The sequence below is a fragment of the Hevea brasiliensis genome, chromosome 16 (assembly GCF_030052815.1).
Source record: "Hevea brasiliensis isolate MT/VB/25A 57/8 chromosome 16, ASM3005281v1, whole genome shotgun sequence".
NCBI classification, from domain to species: domain Eukaryota; kingdom Viridiplantae; phylum Streptophyta; class Magnoliopsida; order Malpighiales; family Euphorbiaceae; genus Hevea; species Hevea brasiliensis.
In genome coordinates this window covers 38,672,786-38,692,432 of record NC_079508.1, presented here as the reverse complement: position 1 = coordinate 38,692,432, position 19,647 = coordinate 38,672,786, and the positions used below count along the sequence as shown (strand labels likewise).

Genomic DNA, 19,647 nt, shown 5'->3' with positions numbered 1-19,647 from the left:
CGGGAGGACCCTTGAACTTCTTCCCAAATCACGGGAGCTGAACTAGACTGACCTGGGCCCCTCTTCTGCTGTCTTTCCCTTCTAGTCTGCTCACTGATTCTTACTTTTTCAACCTTTATTGCAGCTTCCACTAACTTGGTAAATTCTGTGATTCCCAAGGCAGTGAGCTGGATCTTGATGTTGTCATTTAGTCCCTCTTCAAATCTCTTGCACCTTTCAGCTTCATTAGGGACTATCTCCCTTCCATAGCGGCTCAATCTTACGAATTCCTTCTCATATTCGGCCACTGACAGCTGTCTCTGCCTCAGGTTAATAAACTCTCTTCTTCTCTCTTCCAGGTATACAGTACCCACATATTTCTTCTTGAATTCAGAGAGGAAGAAGTCCCAAGTTACAGCTTCTGGCTGCACTTCACTGGACACAGTGTCCCACCACTCATATGCATCGTCTTGCAGCAAAGATATGGCAGCTTCCAGGTTTTGCTCTGGAGTGCAGTGGAGTTGTTTTAGGACTCTGCCTGTTCTGTTCAACCAATTCTCGGCTGCAACAGAGTCATCTTCTCTCTTGCCATAGAAATCCACTGCCCCAAACTTTCTTAGTCTTTCCAGGTGTGATTTCTGCTGTGGAGCTGGTGGTGGTGGTGGTGGTGCTGGCATTACCCCGGCCATTTGTCTAAAGAAATCGGCCATTTGCTGAAACATGGCCTGTGGAGGCTGAGCGGGCTCTGCCTGAGCTGGTGGAGCAGGTTCTCCCATGCCCCCAGTCTCAGCTGCTGCAGGTGGAGCATGACTCTCCACTTCCTCCTCAACAGCTCTCTGAGATGAAGGGTCCATATCCTATTCAAAATAACAAAGACAAACAGATCTGCATTAGTGTCACCTCGACTCTTACAAATGCAATGCATGGTATGGACTCAATCTAGGCCCAGAAACGCCTAAACCGTGCTCTGATACCACTAAATGTGACACTCCGTACCCGTGTACAGTATACCCGAGTAAGTAATGCCACACGGTGTACCGGCACACTCTAATATACCCTAATTAATTTTCATCATAATTTTGAATATAACTTGTAAAATATAGCTCATTTAAGTCATTTATTGAAATCATAATTTATTTGAGGTTCCATAAATTTTAAAGAAAATCCGGCAGAGTACCGGCTAAAAATGGAGAAAACAGTTCTTCGGAACCTATGAAAAACACTTCCAATAAACAAATTCATTCATTCTCAACTCCAATATCATCACAAAACTCAATATCAAGATCTCAACATTTCAATTTCAATTCTCAATCATCCATCACATGTGATGATCACATATAAATCATAAATAACCATTTACTTTTCCATTCACAAATACAATTTTCATAATTTACATAAACCTCAATATACATTACACAAGTTTAATTACATATGAGAAAATCAAAATTTATTACAGAATGCCAAAATGACACCTAGTGTCCTACCAATGCACTGCAGAAGTTGAGGTGACACGGACACTGTGCAGAGCTGCAGGATGGACTCACCCAGTCTGTGGTCTACTGGGCTCACGATCTGTATCTCCAGAACCTACGCGTGGCAAAAGCAATGCGCTAAGCAATAATGCTTAGTGGTGCAATAATAAAATAACAAGAAATAACAGAAAATAAATATGTATTGCATGTGCATGTTTTGTTTGTCATGTATTTGTATATCCATTCATTTATTTCTTTTACTTTGCCCATTTTCATTCATTTGGTTGCCCAAGTAACCTACACTAGACGACTGGACTGGATAAACGGGTAAACTGGCACTGGGTATCTAGTACCTCGGGCCGTCACACCATCGGTCACATATGCATCTCCCAGTGCAAATGAGCAGCTAACAAGTCAGAATAATATCAGGCACAAGGCCAAATCTCAATGCAAGGTCAGAATGGCTAAAAGCCATGAAATCACAGAATGGCATATTTCCATGTGCAGTACTGCTAACTGAACCCTATTGGCATGCCAAACTATCCAAACCAATCTTGTTAGGTATACTAGGGCATTTGAAACTTTTAAATTCTTCAATTTGTGAATTTCAAGTTTTTGGTGTCACTATTCACCTCATTGGTCAACAAAAATGTTGACTTTTGGATAGAAAATATGTACATTGACTTTGGCACTCCCAACATACCACATTTTGCTTTTAAAACTTGTTGGGATTGGTCTCCATTTCCATTTCTCAACTTAAATCTAAGAGGGCAGAAATTTCAGTGTTTGTGACCCAACTTTACTGTTCCATTGGGTCCTGTTGCAGTGGGAATTTGAAGAAATGGCAAACATGAAAGTTGTTCCTTATTTTGTCTAGTTGAATTTTCTTTTTTGAATCACTCCATTTGGAGTTTTGTAGCTCTAGATATGGTCCAAAAACCACAGCTGGCCGGATTGCCAATCTGCAGAATTGACCATATCTACAGTAACATGAATAGAAACTAGAATCACTTGGTTGAATGGGTTCTGGCCATAATTTGGGGTAGGTTCCTTCATGAAAGTTGTTTTTCTATGTCTTAACTTGTTGCTGTAAACATTTCAGGTCAATTGACCAAATCTACAGTGAGTTATGGCCAAATGAACAGTTACTGTTCATTTGTTCATTCTGCAGAATCAGTTGCAGGGTATCCGGATTGGGGCCAACTTTTGGTCCTCTTGCTTTGGTCTTTTGGGCATAGTTTCTTCAGCAAAAATGTGCCATTATAAGCCTAATTTCATGTCCAATTGGCCAAACACCAATTGGACTAACACAGCCAAAGTTATGGCTGTGTAATTGGACTGAAATTTCAGTCCATTGCTGCTGTCCCTAGGCAGCATAGTCATTCTCTTTACCATGCTATTTTTCAGTCCATATTATGGTCAAATCTCCTCAAATGGTCACTAATTGACCATTAGAATATTCTTTAACAATTGCATGCATAAGTTCACATTTTACTCCCAAAACCCTAGTTCAAAGTCATGATTTATACAATTTACCTTAGTTAGCTACTAATTCACTATTCTTATGTTTATAAACTTCAAACATGGTTTCTAGTTCACTCCAAGCTCATCAAAAACACTCATTCCTATTCCTTCAATAGGGTAGCCGAAATTCATGTACACATACACATGAGTTTTGTTCATTTAAATTACATTTTCTTACTAAATTCAAGTTCCTATTCATGAAATTAAAGAGTTTTAGGTATATAGTGCACTAACCTTTAAGTGGCAGAATTTTCCCAAGTTAAATCTTCACTTTCCTTCACTTTCTAGGCTGCCAAAAGGTTGTTTAAGGTGTGGGGTAAAATTTTAATGAAGAGAGGTTAGGGTTTTGTGGTGAAACAAAGGAAGAATCAAGCTTTTTGATTGAAGATTAATGGAGGGAGAAGGGAAGGGATTTCGGCTGGTATGGGAAAGAGGTGGCTGCTGGTTTTTCTTTTATTTCTTAGTCTCAATTATCTCTTTTATTAGTTAGTCAAATGGTTACTTAATTGTGATTGGTCATAGTTTTCTTAATGACATCACCATGATGTCATAAATAAGCTTTTTCCTCACTTTCTTTTCTTTCCTCCACTACTCATCTTCAATTTAATTTCTAGTAATGTTTATTCATATTTTATGTCATATTAATTATTTACTCAACTGGACAAGTCAGCCAAAAATCACCTCTGAAGGCGAAATGACCAAAATGCCCTCCGTTTGGCTTAACGGGTCAAAATTGTCTGTACCGATTGAAAAATTTTTCTAGGTATTTTCTTGGCATTCTAATGCCATAGGAACCTCAGTAACCCTTCTCTGAAGTCCCAAAAATTATTTTATAATTTTTCCCCCGGGTCTAGGGCTCCTAGTTGCGAGAACCGCAACTTCCCTCCGGTTACCCATCGCTTGGGCACCGGCTCGTTTGACTTGGTTGTATTTTATTTCTAAAATTTTTACTAAGTGTTTCTTATTAATATTTGAGTTAATTATGGTCCCTCACTTAAGTTTAATTATTTTTCCGGACGTTCTAGCTGTCCGGACCGACACCAGTCACCGGAACAGTAGAATGTACGGAGTTGTTACCGGGAGGGTGTTACACCCCTTACCCGTTTATAGTATAGCCGAGTAAGATATATCACACAGTGTACCAGAATGCCCTACTTTATTTCAATATTTTTTTGTTCTTTCTTAATTTATTTTTTTCATAGTTATGAAGTACAATTTGTGAAATATAATTCATTTAAGTCATTTATTGAAATTATAAATTTATTTGAGGTTTCGCAAATTTTATAGAAAATTCGGCAGAGTATCGGCTAAAAACGGAGAAAACAGTTCTTCGGAAACTGTGAAAAACACTTCCAATACGTTGTCAATCATTCCCAAACTCCATTATATCAACAAAGTCTCAATATTTCTCAACAACACTTCCATTTCTCATTCATTCATTTCACATGATATTCAAATACAAGTCATAAATAAATACTCAATTTTTCATTTATAAACACAAATTACAATTATTTACATTAATACCAAATTATATTACATGAGTCTCAATTATACATGAGAAAATAAAAGTTTAATTACAAAATACCCAAAATAAGACCTAGTGTCCTACCAATGCACTGAAGTCTTTGAGGTGACACGGACACTCGACAGAACTGTGGACGGCCTCACCCAGTCTATGGTCTACTGGGCTCTCTGTCGGTCTCTCTAGAACCTACGCGTGGCAAAAAGCAACGCTCTAAGCAATAATACTTAGTGGTGCCAATAATAAAATAAAAAGAACTAAAAGATAATAAATATGCAGTGAATGTATTGATGTCTCATGCAGATAAATTTTCAATAATTATTTGTAGTCTTATATATTTGGTGCTTGTGATATTCATTATTTCATTAAATTTATTAATTTTCATTTTTGGTTGCCCAAGTAACCTATCTTTGGATGATTGACCGATAAACCGTAAACCGCACTTGGGTATCAAGTACCTCAGTTGTCACACCATCGGTCACATATGTATCTCCTGTGCAGTAATGTACCGGTGATAAGTCAGTAATAAATATTAGGCACAAGGCCAAGTATCACCATAATTTCAAAATGGCTAAAAGCCATAAAATCACAGAATGGCATAATGCCATGTGCAGTACAGCTAACTGAACCCTAATGGCATGCCAACCTATCCAAACCAATTTTACTAGGTGTACTACGGCTTGTTACACTTTTAAATTTTACAATTCTTAAAATTGAAGTTTAAGTGTTACTATTCATTTCATTAGTCAACTAAAATGTTGACTTTTGCATAGACAATAGGTACATTGGTTCTAATATTCCCAACATACCACATTTTGCATTCTAAAGTTGTTGGTATTGGTTGCCAATACCATTTCTAAGCTTAGTGTTAGTTATTCACAATTTTCTGATTTCAAGCATTAAATTAGTTATTCACAATTTTCAAATTTCAAGCATTAAGTTTACTGTTCTATTGGTTATTTGTACAGTAGGAATTTGGCAAAATTGTCTTCATGAAAGTTGTTTCTTATTGTGTCTAGTTATATTTCTTTTTTTGAATCACTCCATTTGGAGTTTTGTAGCTCAAGTTATGGCCTAAATACCATAATTGGCCGGATTGAAAATTTTCCAGATTTTCTGGACAGAACCAAATCTATAGTGTTTTGTACACTGACTACAGGTCAGTTTTGAAACATGTTATGATCAAAATTTGATTTTAGTTTCTTCATGAAAGTTGTAAGTTTATGTCTCAGCTATCTGTTAGTAAAATTTTAGGTCAATTAGACCTTTCTACACTGAGTTATGACCAAATGAATAAACACTGTTCATTTGGTCATTTTGCCCAGGCAGAATGCAAGTCACCCGGATTAGGGCAATTTTTAGGTCAACTTGGTTTGGTTTTCTGAGCAAGGTTTCTTCACTAAAATTGTGCCATTATGTGTCTAATTTCATGTCCAATTGTCCTTGCACCAATGGAACCTATATAACTCCATTTATGGCTGCCCAAACCTGCTGGACTCCCACCCAGTCCTACAAGCCACCAAGGGCAGCATGCCTAAGCTCAACTCCAACATCCTTACTCACTTCAATTCCTCCTCACACGCATTCAAATGGTCACTAATTGACCATTACAAGGTTAACATACCATTACATAAGTAAACCCTAATGTTGTTCAAGTGTCCACATTTTTTTCATATTCATTCATGCATTCCACTTGCATTTCACTTACACAAACATATTCAATCACTCATCTCATACCAAGGGCAGCTCATAACCACTTTGCTATCAAGCAAATTCATCAAACCCAACCAACCTAAGCTGCCAAAATTATAGGGGTGTACACACACACATTTTTATTTTGTTTTCTTACATTTTCTACTTATTTCATGCCTTTAAACATGAATTAAATCAAAGGTAGCAAGAGATTGAACACTAACCACTTGAAGCAGAATTTCAAGCTAACAAAACTTCCTTTTTCCTTCCTCTTCTTGCTTCCTAGTAGTGATTTAAGGTGTGAGGATCAAGTTTAGTGAAGAGCTTGAGTGGTTTTATGGTGAGATTTGGTGGGGTGTGAAGCTTTGGTGGAGCTTTAATGGAGGAAGGTGGAAGGGAAGAGGGACGGCTGGTTTTGGGTGAGGATGGCTGATGGCTTTTTTTTTTTATTTTGTTGTATCCTTTATCCTCTTTTTATTAGTTAATTTAAGTGTTGATTAAATATGATTGGTGGGATTTTTTTTAATGACATCATAGTGATGTCATAATTGGTCTTTTATCTCATTTTCTCTTCTTTTCTTCTACACTCATTTTCAATTTAATTTTTAGCAATATTTATTCATATTTTATGTCATAATAATTATTTACTTAACTGGACAAGTCGGCAAAAAATCACCTCTGAAGGCGAAATGACCAAAATGCCCTCCGTTTGGCTTAACAGATTAAAATTGTCTGTACTGATTGAAAAATTTTTCTAAGCATTTTCTTGGCATTCTAATGCCTTAGAACCCTCAATGACTCTTCTCTAGAGTCCCAAAAATTATTTTATGAATTTTCTCTCGGGTCTAGGGCTCCTAGTTGCGAGGACTGCAACTTCCCACTGGGTTACCCATCGCTAGGGCACCGGCTCATTTAACTTAGTTGTATTTTATTTCTAAAATTTTTCCTAAATTTTTCTTATTAATATTTGAGTTAATTATGGTTCCTCACTTTAGATTAAATATTTTTCTAGACGTTCTAGCTGTCCGGACCGACACCGGTCACCGAAACAGTAGAATGTATGGAATTGCTACAGTGAGGGTGTTATAATCACTATTCACAAGTATTGTGCACAGCGCATGGACCTTTCTCTAGCTTTTTTTTTAATTGTTTCTCGTGTGTTACCCCTCAACTCAAACCCTGCTTTCAATCTGGTTTGCCTTTTTTTTTTGTTTTTCAATACCCATTTTTCAAGTACTATTTCAATATTTTTCTTTTCCTCTTGATTTATGATGACTGATGGAAAGAAGGTTGCTTTTGAAACAAAGATGGGTTTTATTAATGACAACCTTACTATACAAATAGCTCTTGTGAAGCTTGATGGAACAAATTACTTGGCATGGTCTAGATCCTGTCTCTTGTTTTTTCAAGCTAAAAGACTACGAGGGTATCTTACTAGAGGTAGACTTTGGTGAACTGAGTGGCTTATGGTAGGAATTGGATCACTATCAAGACTTTCAAGCCACATATGCTAATAATGCAGTTAAATTTTAGAAGTTAGTTGAAAAAGAGTGAATTTATGACTTTTTTATTGGGTTGAATATAGAATATGACCAGATTTGAGTGCAAATACTTGGTAATGATCCTCTACCATCTTTAAGGCAATCCTATTCTTATGTTCAATAAGAGGAGAGCAGAAGAAGTGTCATGGTCCATGGTACACCTGTTGACAAATTGGGACTTGCTGTTGCTGCCTCTAAGGAATAGTCACATTACTCTAGTCCATCAAGCAAAAATTAGTTGCACTAAGGAACATTGTTGGTGCAACGCCCTTACTTCAATCACTAGAGGAATTGTCCGCTTTGGCCCACCCCATCTTGAGCTTCACGGTTTTGTCCCATAGGTAGAATGGAGAACTTCTTAGGAGGTCACCCATCCTGAGATTTCTCTCAAGTGAGCACACTTGACCCCAGAGTTCTTCCAACTCTCTAGGCTATTCCACCAAAAGGCACCTCTAGTGATTAGTTTCCCTCATTTCAATGTATGATTCGAATCATTCCTATGCCCCGCATTCTACTACCCTAGGTAACCTTGCCATCTTAAAAGCCTGTCGGGAGTTTACTCTCTTATGCCACTCCCCGCCTTCATTGGACCACTTTCCCAGGTTGGGTCATCACAATTGGAAATTGCATGGCCACCCAATTAAGGGGCATGAGGAAAAAAGATAGGCTTAGTAAGACCACAAGCAAATGTATTTGAGACAGTGGAGTTTTCTAAGGATACATATACAATTGGAATTCTTTCTAATGAGGAAGTATAATCCTTGAGACATTTATTGTCACAGCTATAATCTCAATCTACCACGATTGCCTCTTATAACTTTGTTACATCAAGTAATGCTCTGCTTGCCAATCTTAAAAAAAACCTTTTAGGTTATAGATTTTGGAGCAAAGAAACACATGACAGGCTCTTCAAACAAATTTACAACCTATTCACCATGTTCAACAAAGGAAAAGTTTTGCATAGCAGATGGGTTCATAGCTAGTACTTCAAGAACAAGTTCTATTGAATACACTCCTACTTTAAACCTCACCTTAATTTTGCATGTGCCTAATTTTCGTATTAACCTCTTATCTGTTAGCTTTATTATCAAAGCTTTTAACTGTAAAATCTCATTTTTTTTCCTACTCATTATATATTTTAGAAATTGAAAATAAGGAGAATGATTGGTAGTGGTCGAATACAAAATGACCTATATCTATTGGAAGACTATGGTGGTTCCTCGAATCCTATTATAAACCAAGATTTGTTAGGACAATTTGTGAATGCTGACCAAGAGATCATCCAATGGCATAATAGATTAAGACATCCTTCTTTTTTAGTTTTAGAGAGGTTATAACCCATTTTATTCAAAAAATGCAAAACAAAATCTCTAGTTTGTGATGCTTATGAATTGGCTAAACACATAAAGCAATCTTATCCTTCAATAAATAATAAAACCTTGATTCCTTTTATGACTATTCATTCTAATGTATTGAGACCCACCCAAATTATGTCTTTATCTAGATATAGATGGTTTGTCACCTTAATTGATTGTTACACTAGGTTAACTTGGGTTTATTTGATGAAAACAAAAAGTGAAGTGTTTTCTTATTTCCAACAATTCCATAAAATGATTTCTACATAATTTAATGCTCAAGTTAAGATACTAAGAATTGATAATGTTACAGAGTATATGAATGGGGTGTTCCAGGCTTATTTGGAGTCATATGGAATCTGACACCATACTAGTTATGTCAACACTAGTGCTCAAAATGGGATTTCTGAAAGGAAAAATAGACATTTACTTGAGGTAGCTTGGGATTTACTATGAATGTTCCTATAACTTACTAGAGGGATGTTATTCTTTCTGCAACCTATCAAATTAATTGGATGCCCCTTAGAACCTTAGATTTTAAAAGTCCTTTAGAAGTTTTGCAAGGTAAAAATTCCTATACTCTTCCACCCAAAGTCTTTGGTTGTGTGTGTTTTGTTCATAAGATAAATGCTGGAAAATTAGAACCTTGGGCTCTTAAATGTGTGTTTGGGTATTTTGGTGCCAAAAAAGGATATAAATGCTATCACCTACCATCCAGGAAGTATTTTGTGAGTATGGATGTCACTTTTAGGAAATTTGAACCCTATTTGCAGAGGGAACACCTCTTTAAGGAGAGCATAAGAAGGAAAAGGTGATTGGTCCTGCATCTTCTATTCTTCCAACTCTCTTCAGGGGGACATTAATAATGCTCAAGATCATTCACCTAAACATATTTAGGATAGGTCACCTCAGCCTATAAAGAGATTGAATAGGTTGGATTTGAGAACCTCTACTCTTTTAAAAACGGATGAGACCATTGAGTATAATGCTCCTGATCAATTAGAACCCTTAGATTCAGATCCTAAACATCTTGAGGTATATAATGAGTCTCCTTTGATTCTTGATTCTGATTTTGATATCCCTATTGCTCTAAGAAAGGGAGTCTGGGCTTGTACCAAACATCCTATATGTAACTTTATGTTTTATGATTCTTTATCCCCATCCTATAGAGCCTTTATCTTGTTTGTTTCTTCTGTGTCTATCCCACAGGATTGGAAGGAAGCATATCTTGATTCAAACTGAAAGGCTGCTATAGTTGAAGAGATGAAGACTTCAGTAAAGAATAGTACATGGGGTCTTGTTACTCTCCTTGTTAGGAGCAAACTAGTTGGATGCAAATGGATGTTCACTATAAAGCATAAAGCTGATGGTTTGATTGAGAGGTATGAGGCCAAATCGGTGGCAAAGGGATTCACACAGACATATGGGGTGGATTATTAGGAAACCTTTGGTCCTATTACAAAGATGAACACTATCATAATTTTATTATCATGTGCAGCAAACCTTAATGGGATTTACAACAGTTTGATGTTAAGAATGCCTTTTTGCATGGAGACTTAAAGGAAGCAGTGTATATGGAAATTCCTCTACGTTTTGATGATGAGAAAACCAAAAGGAAGGTTTATAGATTAAAAAAAGGTTTTGTATGGTTTGAAGCAGTCTCTTAGGGTATATTTTGATAGATTTAGCAAGGCTATGATCTCCTTCGAGTTCTGTTAAAGAATGCTAATCACACTCTATTTATAAAAATCATCGAGGTTGGATCATATTGCTTGTTGTTTATGTGGATGATATAGTTGCAACAGGAGATTATAAGAAAGAAATTTCCCTTCTAAAGAAACATCTAGCACAAGAATTTGAAATTAAAAATGAGTAAACTAAGATACTTTCTTGGAATAGAGGCCACCATATCAGATAAAAGGATCTTTATCTCTCAGACAAAATATATACTGGATCTTTTAGAAGAAATAAGTATGTTGGGTTGTAAACCAACAGAGTCTCCAATTGAGGTAAATCATATATTACAAGCTAGAATTGGGGAATCAGTGGATTTAGGGAGATATCTGAGGTTAGTTGGCAAATTGATTTATCTTTCACACACTAGACCTGAAATAGTCTGTTCAATAAGTCTAGTGAGTCAGCATGTGCATGATCCTCATGAACCTCATTTAGAAGCCATTTTTTTACATTTTGAGATATCTAAATTCTGCTCCTGGAAAAGGACTTCTTTTCTCAAAGCATGGACATCTTCAAATAAAGGCCTTTATAGATGCTGATTGGGCTGGATCTCTTGATGATAAGAGGTCAACATCAAGTTATTATTCCTTTGTTGGTGATAACCTAGTCATTTGGAGAAGGAAAAAAAATGTAATAGCTAGATCTAGTACAGAAGCTTAATACAGAGCCATGGCTCAAGGTGTCTGTGAATTGCTATGGTTATGAAAGTTGATGGGAAAAATGAAATTGTCAAGAACAAATAGTTTATATTTATATTGTGATAATAAAGTCGCTATTAGTATAGTTTACAATCCAGTTCAGTATGATCGAACAAAGCAATAAAGATTGCTTGACACTTTATGAAAGAGAAAATTGTGGATGAAACATTGAGTGTCTCTCATGTGGCTTTAAAAGATCAACTGGCCAACGTGTTCACCAAGGGTTTAAGTAGCAAAGTATTCTATACTCTAGTTTGTAAGTTGCGTATGTGTAATAGCCATGAACCAACTTGAGGAGAGTATTAGAATCACATTAATTTAAGGATATACTCATTAGGAAATTATTTTAGAAGCTAATTTCGGAATCAATTATATTTATTAGCTTCCTATTCTAGAATTCTTTCCTATATATAAATTGTCATATGTATTCTATCAATATGAATAAGAGGGTTTCCCCATGGAATTGATTTTACTCAATTTACATGTGTCAAAACACGTATGGCCTTTCCTTATGTGTGAACTATTTTGTGAGCATGCCAGAGACGCGTATGATCCCATGTGAAATAAATTTGCACTGGTCTGACTTCTGAACAGAATGATTAATGGGAAAGAAAGGACCTAATCTTTCCTTGGGTCCCTAACTCCACTAGGATGCACTTCGTTAGAATCTCTACTCATTCAGTTTTTGTGAAATTGGAAAAGGACTTGATCATTTGAGAAAACTTAAATGAGAGCTTGTGCATTGAAAAGTAAAATTGTGCTTGAAAAGTAAATTGATCATTGCAAAAAATGTAAATATTGATTTGGAAAAGTAAATTGAGCGCTTGACTAAAAATTAAATCTGTGCATTAGAAAAGTAAATTGATCACTTTGCAGAAAAAGTAAATTCGTGCATTGAAAATGTAATTGATTGCTTTGCAGAAAAACAAATTTGTGCATGAAAAGTAAATGATCACTTGGCAAAAAAATTAAATCATTGCTTGAAAAGTAAATTGGACATTGAAAATTAAATGGATTGATTGCTTGAAAGGAAATATAAACTGGAAAGTCGTAATTTGGATTGAAAATTGAAAAGATTGTTTCCAAGAATTGAAATATGTGCAAGCAAAATGTAAATGATCACTTGAACTAAAAATTAAAGACTAATTGCTTGGTTGGAAAATTAAAAAACTACTTGAAATGTAAACATTACCGAACTATAGAAAATTTGAGCTAAGACATTGTATCTATCAAGTATTGATTGGTTGGTTGTCTGTTGTGTGTTCCTTTTGCTTCTGCTCAGCATGTCAATACATAGAAAAATCTTGCTTGGTGGCTAAGTTAGGTAGTTACCACTTTCTCCACCACTTCCACCTTTCTCTCCCCACTAGCCCACTTTCACAACTTCTAATAACTACCTGTAACCACCCACAACTCCCATAACCTCCCACTACACCACTTTCTCCACTTATCCACTTGCCCATTACTCTACTCCCATGTTCATCTTTAGTAGATATTTTTAAACACTGAATAAATAACATCCATTTGTACCGGTAATTATTTAATCAATTTGGCTCCATGCAATTAATATCCACTGACTTTTGATCTTTTGTCAACTTGAGCTATGGGCTTAATCACTTTAAATTGGCAATTTAATTTAACATTTAGACCCATTAATTAACTGGGGCCTAAAAATATTAAAATTAAATTGCGATATAAACAGATGGCCCCCTATGTGTATAGCTTATAGACTTAGGCTGTACACATGTAAAGAAAAAGTTAAATGTCATCGTGGCGGTCACTTAGCTGTCTAGAATTGAATTGGAAATTCTGTAAGTTCTACATTGCTCTTACTGTCTTGTTTCCATGGAGAAATTCTTGAAGGATTTAATCTATTGAATAAAAATAGGCAATATTGGTAGAGCTAAAATTTTATTCAATAAATTAAATAAGAGAATATTTTAATTCTATTAAATAAAATTTAACTAGCGATGTGTCAGCCAAAATTTATTTAATAAAATTTTTCTTATGACTAAGCTCACATTTTTCTCTCAACTCTTTATTTCTTTTATATATATATATATATATATCTCACAACCTATGGATCAATTTTCTCACAACCCAAATAGACCTTGAAAATTAAAATAATATGCTATTTTAATTCTCAGAGGCTTGCTCAAAATTATTTTTCTCTCACCCCAATTACAATGGATCCATCAACTCTCTTACTTATAGATGATAACCTAGTCTCACAATTTCCTTACCCACACAAAATGGATTTTAGCTTTTCTCAAGATGGGCTTGATTCACAACTCTCATAAACCCATTAACCCTTTAATAATATTAAGCTCATTCTCTCAATTATGTTACCCACACATATTGGACACAAATAATTTTTCAATTGGACTGGACCCAGTCTTACATCACTCTTACTAATGGGCTTAAAAACACAATCTTAGCTCACCCAAATACAAGTCCATTAGCTCACTTAAGCAACCAAACCTCACAGATAACCCAAAATGACAAAAGATCCAGTCTCTCACACACCCTTTCTCTCTCCCATCGTTGACTTCTCTCTCTCACTCCTAATCTCATGCCATCTCTCTCACTATCCTTCGATTTTCTCTCTTGCACACTCCTAATCTCATAATTTTTCCCTCAATTCCCATACCAACCACACACTATTCACACTTTTCTTTTAAATTTCAACCAAAAACTCACCAAAAACCTCTCACATCTCACAACCCATACCAATTCAATCCAATCCAAAAATCAGCAAGCAAGTGAGAGAAGTCGCCCATTACTGCCGACCAAAGGGGAAAAGAGGATCAAATGCCAGCCAAGGGAGGACCCAAGGTGGCATGCAAGGAGAGGAGGAAGAGTGGACGATGCCAAGGAGGAAGAAAGAAGGAAAAGAAGAGAAAAGAAAGGAAAAGAAAAGAGAAGAAAGGAAGAAAAAGGAAGAAAAAGGAAGAGAAAGGAAGAGGAAAAGGCAAAAGAAAAAAAAATGAAGAAAAGGTATGTTCTCTTAAATTTTCTAACGACTTTGGTGTATCAAAAATTTTTGGGTGACATGAAATTACTTGATTTGATGAGAATGATGTGAAATTGTATGATTTTGATCACCAAAAAATTTATGATTGATGAATTGTTAATGAATTTGATGAGTTTGTCTGAATTTTTTGGGTATTAGAATTTTTCAGATAACGAGAAATTGATAGAAATTGATAAACTAGGATACTACAATTTTTTTTTTGGGGTAACAAATTTGATGGAAAAGAACAAATTTAAATATCAGAAAATTTTTTAGGTAACGTACCTTTAAATAAACTGACGAATTTTGAGTATCAGAACATTTTCGAGTAATGCACATTTCATAAAACTGATACCGATTGCATGATTCTTGCTTGTACCATGTAATTGATGGATGATACTCGCAAATTGACTTTTTGTGAATTTTTTATTGTTCTTCAAATGTTGAGAAAACCTTAATCACATGCTGAATTGTTGAATTGTGTGTCCTCTAAAAATTTGCAAACGTTAAATGGCATCTTTACTTGTTTTGTGGTTTGTGTCAAGATTGTGACCCTTTGCGATGTTTGAAAATTTTCGACACGATACTATTATAAGGGAAATGCTATTAAAATTTCTGTGGAACCCAAATCCACCTTATCACACCAATTTTCTTATCCATCACAAACTGCATAAATTAACACCTTGTTGTTCCTTTTTTTTTTTTCTTTTGGGAAATTCTAGATCAAACTGCTTGCAATTTGGCTTGTAGCACTAAGATCAATTTTACTGCTTACCTAATATGGACAAATTGTAAAAATATTCTTGCATAGCTATACCACTTAACTTCCATTTCACACACCATAAATGTCTTTCATTATTTCCTAAAGTATCTTGCACTAAATTTTCTACTAACCCATCACCAAATTTGCACACACTTAAAGCACACTATGGCACCAAAACTTAGCCCATCAATATAAACCTCTCACTCTAAACTAGGAATCAAGCCACATTGTAGCACCAATTATGCATCCCAAAAGAACCTTCATTAAAATCCAAGGTTATCCCTAATTATATTTTAGCAAGGTAGCCCCATGGAACACACCTAATGCCAAAAATCTAAACCTCAAGCCACATTATAATCCCAGTTAAACTACACAAATCCTCCTCCAGTCATTCCACTTCAACACATAGAGTACATACACATACTCCAACCAAGATTTCACTTCTAGCATAACTAAAAAGCAATGAAACTCTTGGGTAATGAGAAATACCTTTCAAGCTTCATTGATGACTATGCTTTTCTTCTCACAGTTAGAATTGGGTTGGCATCCCACTGGAACCCTTGACAAACTTCCCTCCACCTAGTGTTGCCAGTATGGAGAGGACTTCATCCACCAAACCTAGTGAGTATCATTGTCCATTTTGCATGCATCGTCCACTTTACTTATCTCCATTGTGATGACCTTCCATGAACCCTCAGGTCCCTCCAGCACAACTATAGGAATGTTGACGTCACCCGCAAGCACAACTATTACTCTAGGAACCTCCTCAAAGTTTCTCCATTTGCAATGAACTTTTTGTGACTCGATTTTACTTGTAGTGACTCCTTTGTTTGATTTTGCGTCTTCTACTCTTGCTAGGTGAACTTCTTTATTCTTTCAAGTATGACACAAATCTCTCTCTCTCTCTCTCTCTCTCTCTTGACACAACTGAACTTGTTTATAGGCAGTACAAGGTACCATCTCTCTATTCTTAGCACCACCTACTTTTGCATCTCCAATAAGTGCTTTAGGATCAAGACTTACTTCTTACATGCTTTTCTTCTGAATTAACCATTCCGTTTTACATATCACCATGGCAAAACTTCCTTCCATAGGCTTGTCGAACAATCAAACTAATCCACCACCGGCTACTACCATCGTTCTAGATGATCCAAGGTAAGTGTAGTATCTCCACCATTAACTTTTCTTTCGATGCTCAAACCATAACTTGCTCTTATCTTATGTTGAATAGAGCCACCATTGTTGCTTCCTTTAATCCCCCTGGTTCTTGTCTTGGCCTAGTTCCCACTTTTGAAGAAATTACCTACTATGTCCTGCCTTATCCACTGTTTGATTCACATGGAACCCTTCAAGCAAACATACTACTTCTCAGGACCTTGTTTGCATGAAATCTTGTCGAGGCTACATGATGGCTGGACGAAATTGCTTGAACTATCTTTGCCTCAAATATGAGCAAACTTGGCAAGATATGCACATGATGAAGTTGATAGACTTGAGCTTGGTTGATATTGCCTATGATGAACCACTGTTGGCTACTCTATTACCATTCTGGTCTTGGCACTGTAACTGTTTCATACTTGCACTAGGACCCATGTTCGTTACTTTGAGAGATGTAGTAGCTCTTACTTGTCTACCCATTCATGGAGAAACTTCACCAGCTCTAGCTGCTAATTTGGCATCAACTTGGCCTACTGGAAAATCTTGGATATCTTTTATCAATTTCATCTCACTTAATGCTGGGAAAGGTAACAAAAATTAGTCAAATTTTTCAACTTTTGAAATTATTACACTTTCATTCTCCATTTTAATTTAATTTGTTATTATAAAATCTCTCAACTTTAGAATTTGTTACATTTTAGTCCTTCAACTTTTAAAATTATCACACTTTTGTCCTTTATCTTTAGTTTGTTACCATAAAATTCTCCAACTTTGGCCCTCAACTTTGGAATTTGTTACATTTTAGCCCTTCAATTTTTCAAATTGGGTATTATCCGCAATAAATTCGAAAAGCAATAGGAAAACATATTGGAGAACTAATAAGCAAATAAATTATCGACTAGAAAAACAACCATAAAAAGTTATTTTTGGGAATTTTCTTTTTGGTTTTAAAAGAGAAAGAGTAGACAGTGATTTACGTTTTATTTTCATTGAGATAGAGGACATAGAGGGAGAGTCATAAGAGAGCACAAGGAGGATTAAATTTAGAGTTGAGAGGGAGAGAGCGCGCGAAAGGAGAAAGAGAGTGAGGAGAAAGGACGATTTGAATTACATGTGGCATTTTTTTTTTAATTTCTTTTTATCTTACACTATGACACTGTCACATACAAGATTGGCTATAGATATGAGGGGTTTTTCTATGGATCGAGCATATGAGGTGCAGTAGAGTGGCACCTCATATGCTTGATGCATAGAGAAAGAGGGAAGTCGTTAAGAGTTGAAATCTTACTAAGTATCTATCAATCAGTCATCCCGTTTCATTCCTTTTTTACACTTCTTTAGTAGAGCTTTAGTTACCTAGTCATTCAAGTCTTTTGTATGCGCATCATATATATCTATATCAGAAGGAGAGGCTTTCCATATTAGAAAGAAGGGCAATGGTTGTTAAACGAAATAAATTTTTTTTTTTAAATAATCAAAGAAATTTTATTAATTGAAAAATCAAGAAAAACTTATCATAAATTTCCTTGGGAAGCTTGACATTTTGAAATCATCGCTACATATATATATATATATATATATATATATATATATATATATATATATATATAGTTTTTCAAAAATTACTGATTGTCTACTCTAAAATTTTAAAGTTAAAATTTCACATGTAAATTTTAGGTTTTATTTTGAAAATTATTATTTACCCATTTAATATTTTTATTTTTATTTTTATTTTTATTTTTATTTTGATCTCTGTATTTTTATGTGACTTTTATTCAAATTTTTTATATTTTTGTTTTAATCTCTATATTTTTATTAAGATTTCATTTGGTTTGTTTTTAATATTTATTTTTAACCTCCTAAAAAATGGATTTCTAATTACGTCCTTAATTTTATGGATAAAAATTATGAAGCTTGGCTAAACTAAAAATTTAAACTTTTGCCTGAATTTACGCTATAATTGAAATTTTTAAAATTTTAATAATTTATATTCAATTTCTGAAATTAATTTTATTTGACTGATCAATTTAATCAAAATTGAAATTAAAAATATATATATATATATATATATATATATATAATAATTGTCTTCTCTCTTTTTCTTCTCTCTCCCTTCACTTTCTATTTAGTTTTGATGAAATTGGTTAGTTGAATAAAATTGTAACTAATTTCATAAATTATTAAAATTAAAAACAATTTATATTTAAATTTAAATTTTTATTGTAATTAAGTCTAACATATATGGTTGGATTAAATTAATTATGGAATATTAAAATTAAAATTTATTATTTAATTGACCATTCTTTTAAAATTAAGCCTAATATTTTTTTTTTTTTAAATCAGCAAATCAATATGCTCATACTATGGCTATGGTTAGGGTAGCTGTTTCTTTGTCTGATAAGGTGGATTAGGGTCTCTCACTCCCTCTATTCCTTCTTGATGTACTGCATTATGATTCCAGTAATTTTTGAAAGTAGCTTATTGTTATTGCACTGTAAATTCATTGCTCATTCACAAGCACTGAATTCTCCTCTATTAAAACAAATTGCAAACACATTTTAGAAAATTATTTCTTCACACACACACATACACACATCACTCTCACATTCTCTCCTCTTCTCGTTTTTACACCTTATTTTAATGGATATTATACTCACTTTCTATTAGGGGTGGAGCCCCACAGTTGAGTCAGTGGGTTAAAATATTATTTTACTCAATTTAAATTAAAAAAATTATATTAAATAATAAATTATTTATTGAGAAAAAATAACGCATGTAAATTTTCTTTATATAACGAAGAATAGAGTAAAAATTAAATAAAAATAATTTCATAAAATAATAAATTTTTGTAATAATTTTAAATTTATAATTATTTTTGACGAATTTTATTTTGTATAAGCATTGTATGATAATTTCCTATCAAATACATCCATTTCAAAATCACACAAATGATTGATTTACTTAAATCATGTTCTATCATAACTCTCATATGACTGTTATAATAAATACTTAAATTAGTAATAGGAAATAATAAATATTTAAACTATTTATTAGTTGATTAAATAATTAGTTAATTTTCCCTATAATTAGTTTCCTAATTAAAAGAAAACACCATCTAATTGTTTTTCCAAACGTGTGTGTAATAAAACATATAACCTTAATTAGAAATACTAAAAGTTAGGATTATATATAT

The 19,647-nt window shown here is 34.4% G+C and overlaps 1 protein-coding gene across 1 annotated transcript; it reads left to right on the top strand.

The window, feature by feature from the left end:
• Window positions 1-10,348: 10,348 nt before the first annotated feature.
• LOC131174610 (uncharacterized mitochondrial protein AtMg00820-like) lies at window positions 10,349-10,920 on the top strand. The gene is made up of 3 exons (XM_058138363.1): window positions 10,349-10,513; window positions 10,609-10,704; window positions 10,882-10,920. Exons 1-3 carry the CDS (start codon window positions 10,349-10,351, stop codon window positions 10,918-10,920), a joined length of 300 nt encoding a protein of 99 aa, XP_057994346.1.
• The last annotated feature ends 8,727 nt before the right edge of the window (window positions 10,921-19,647 follow it).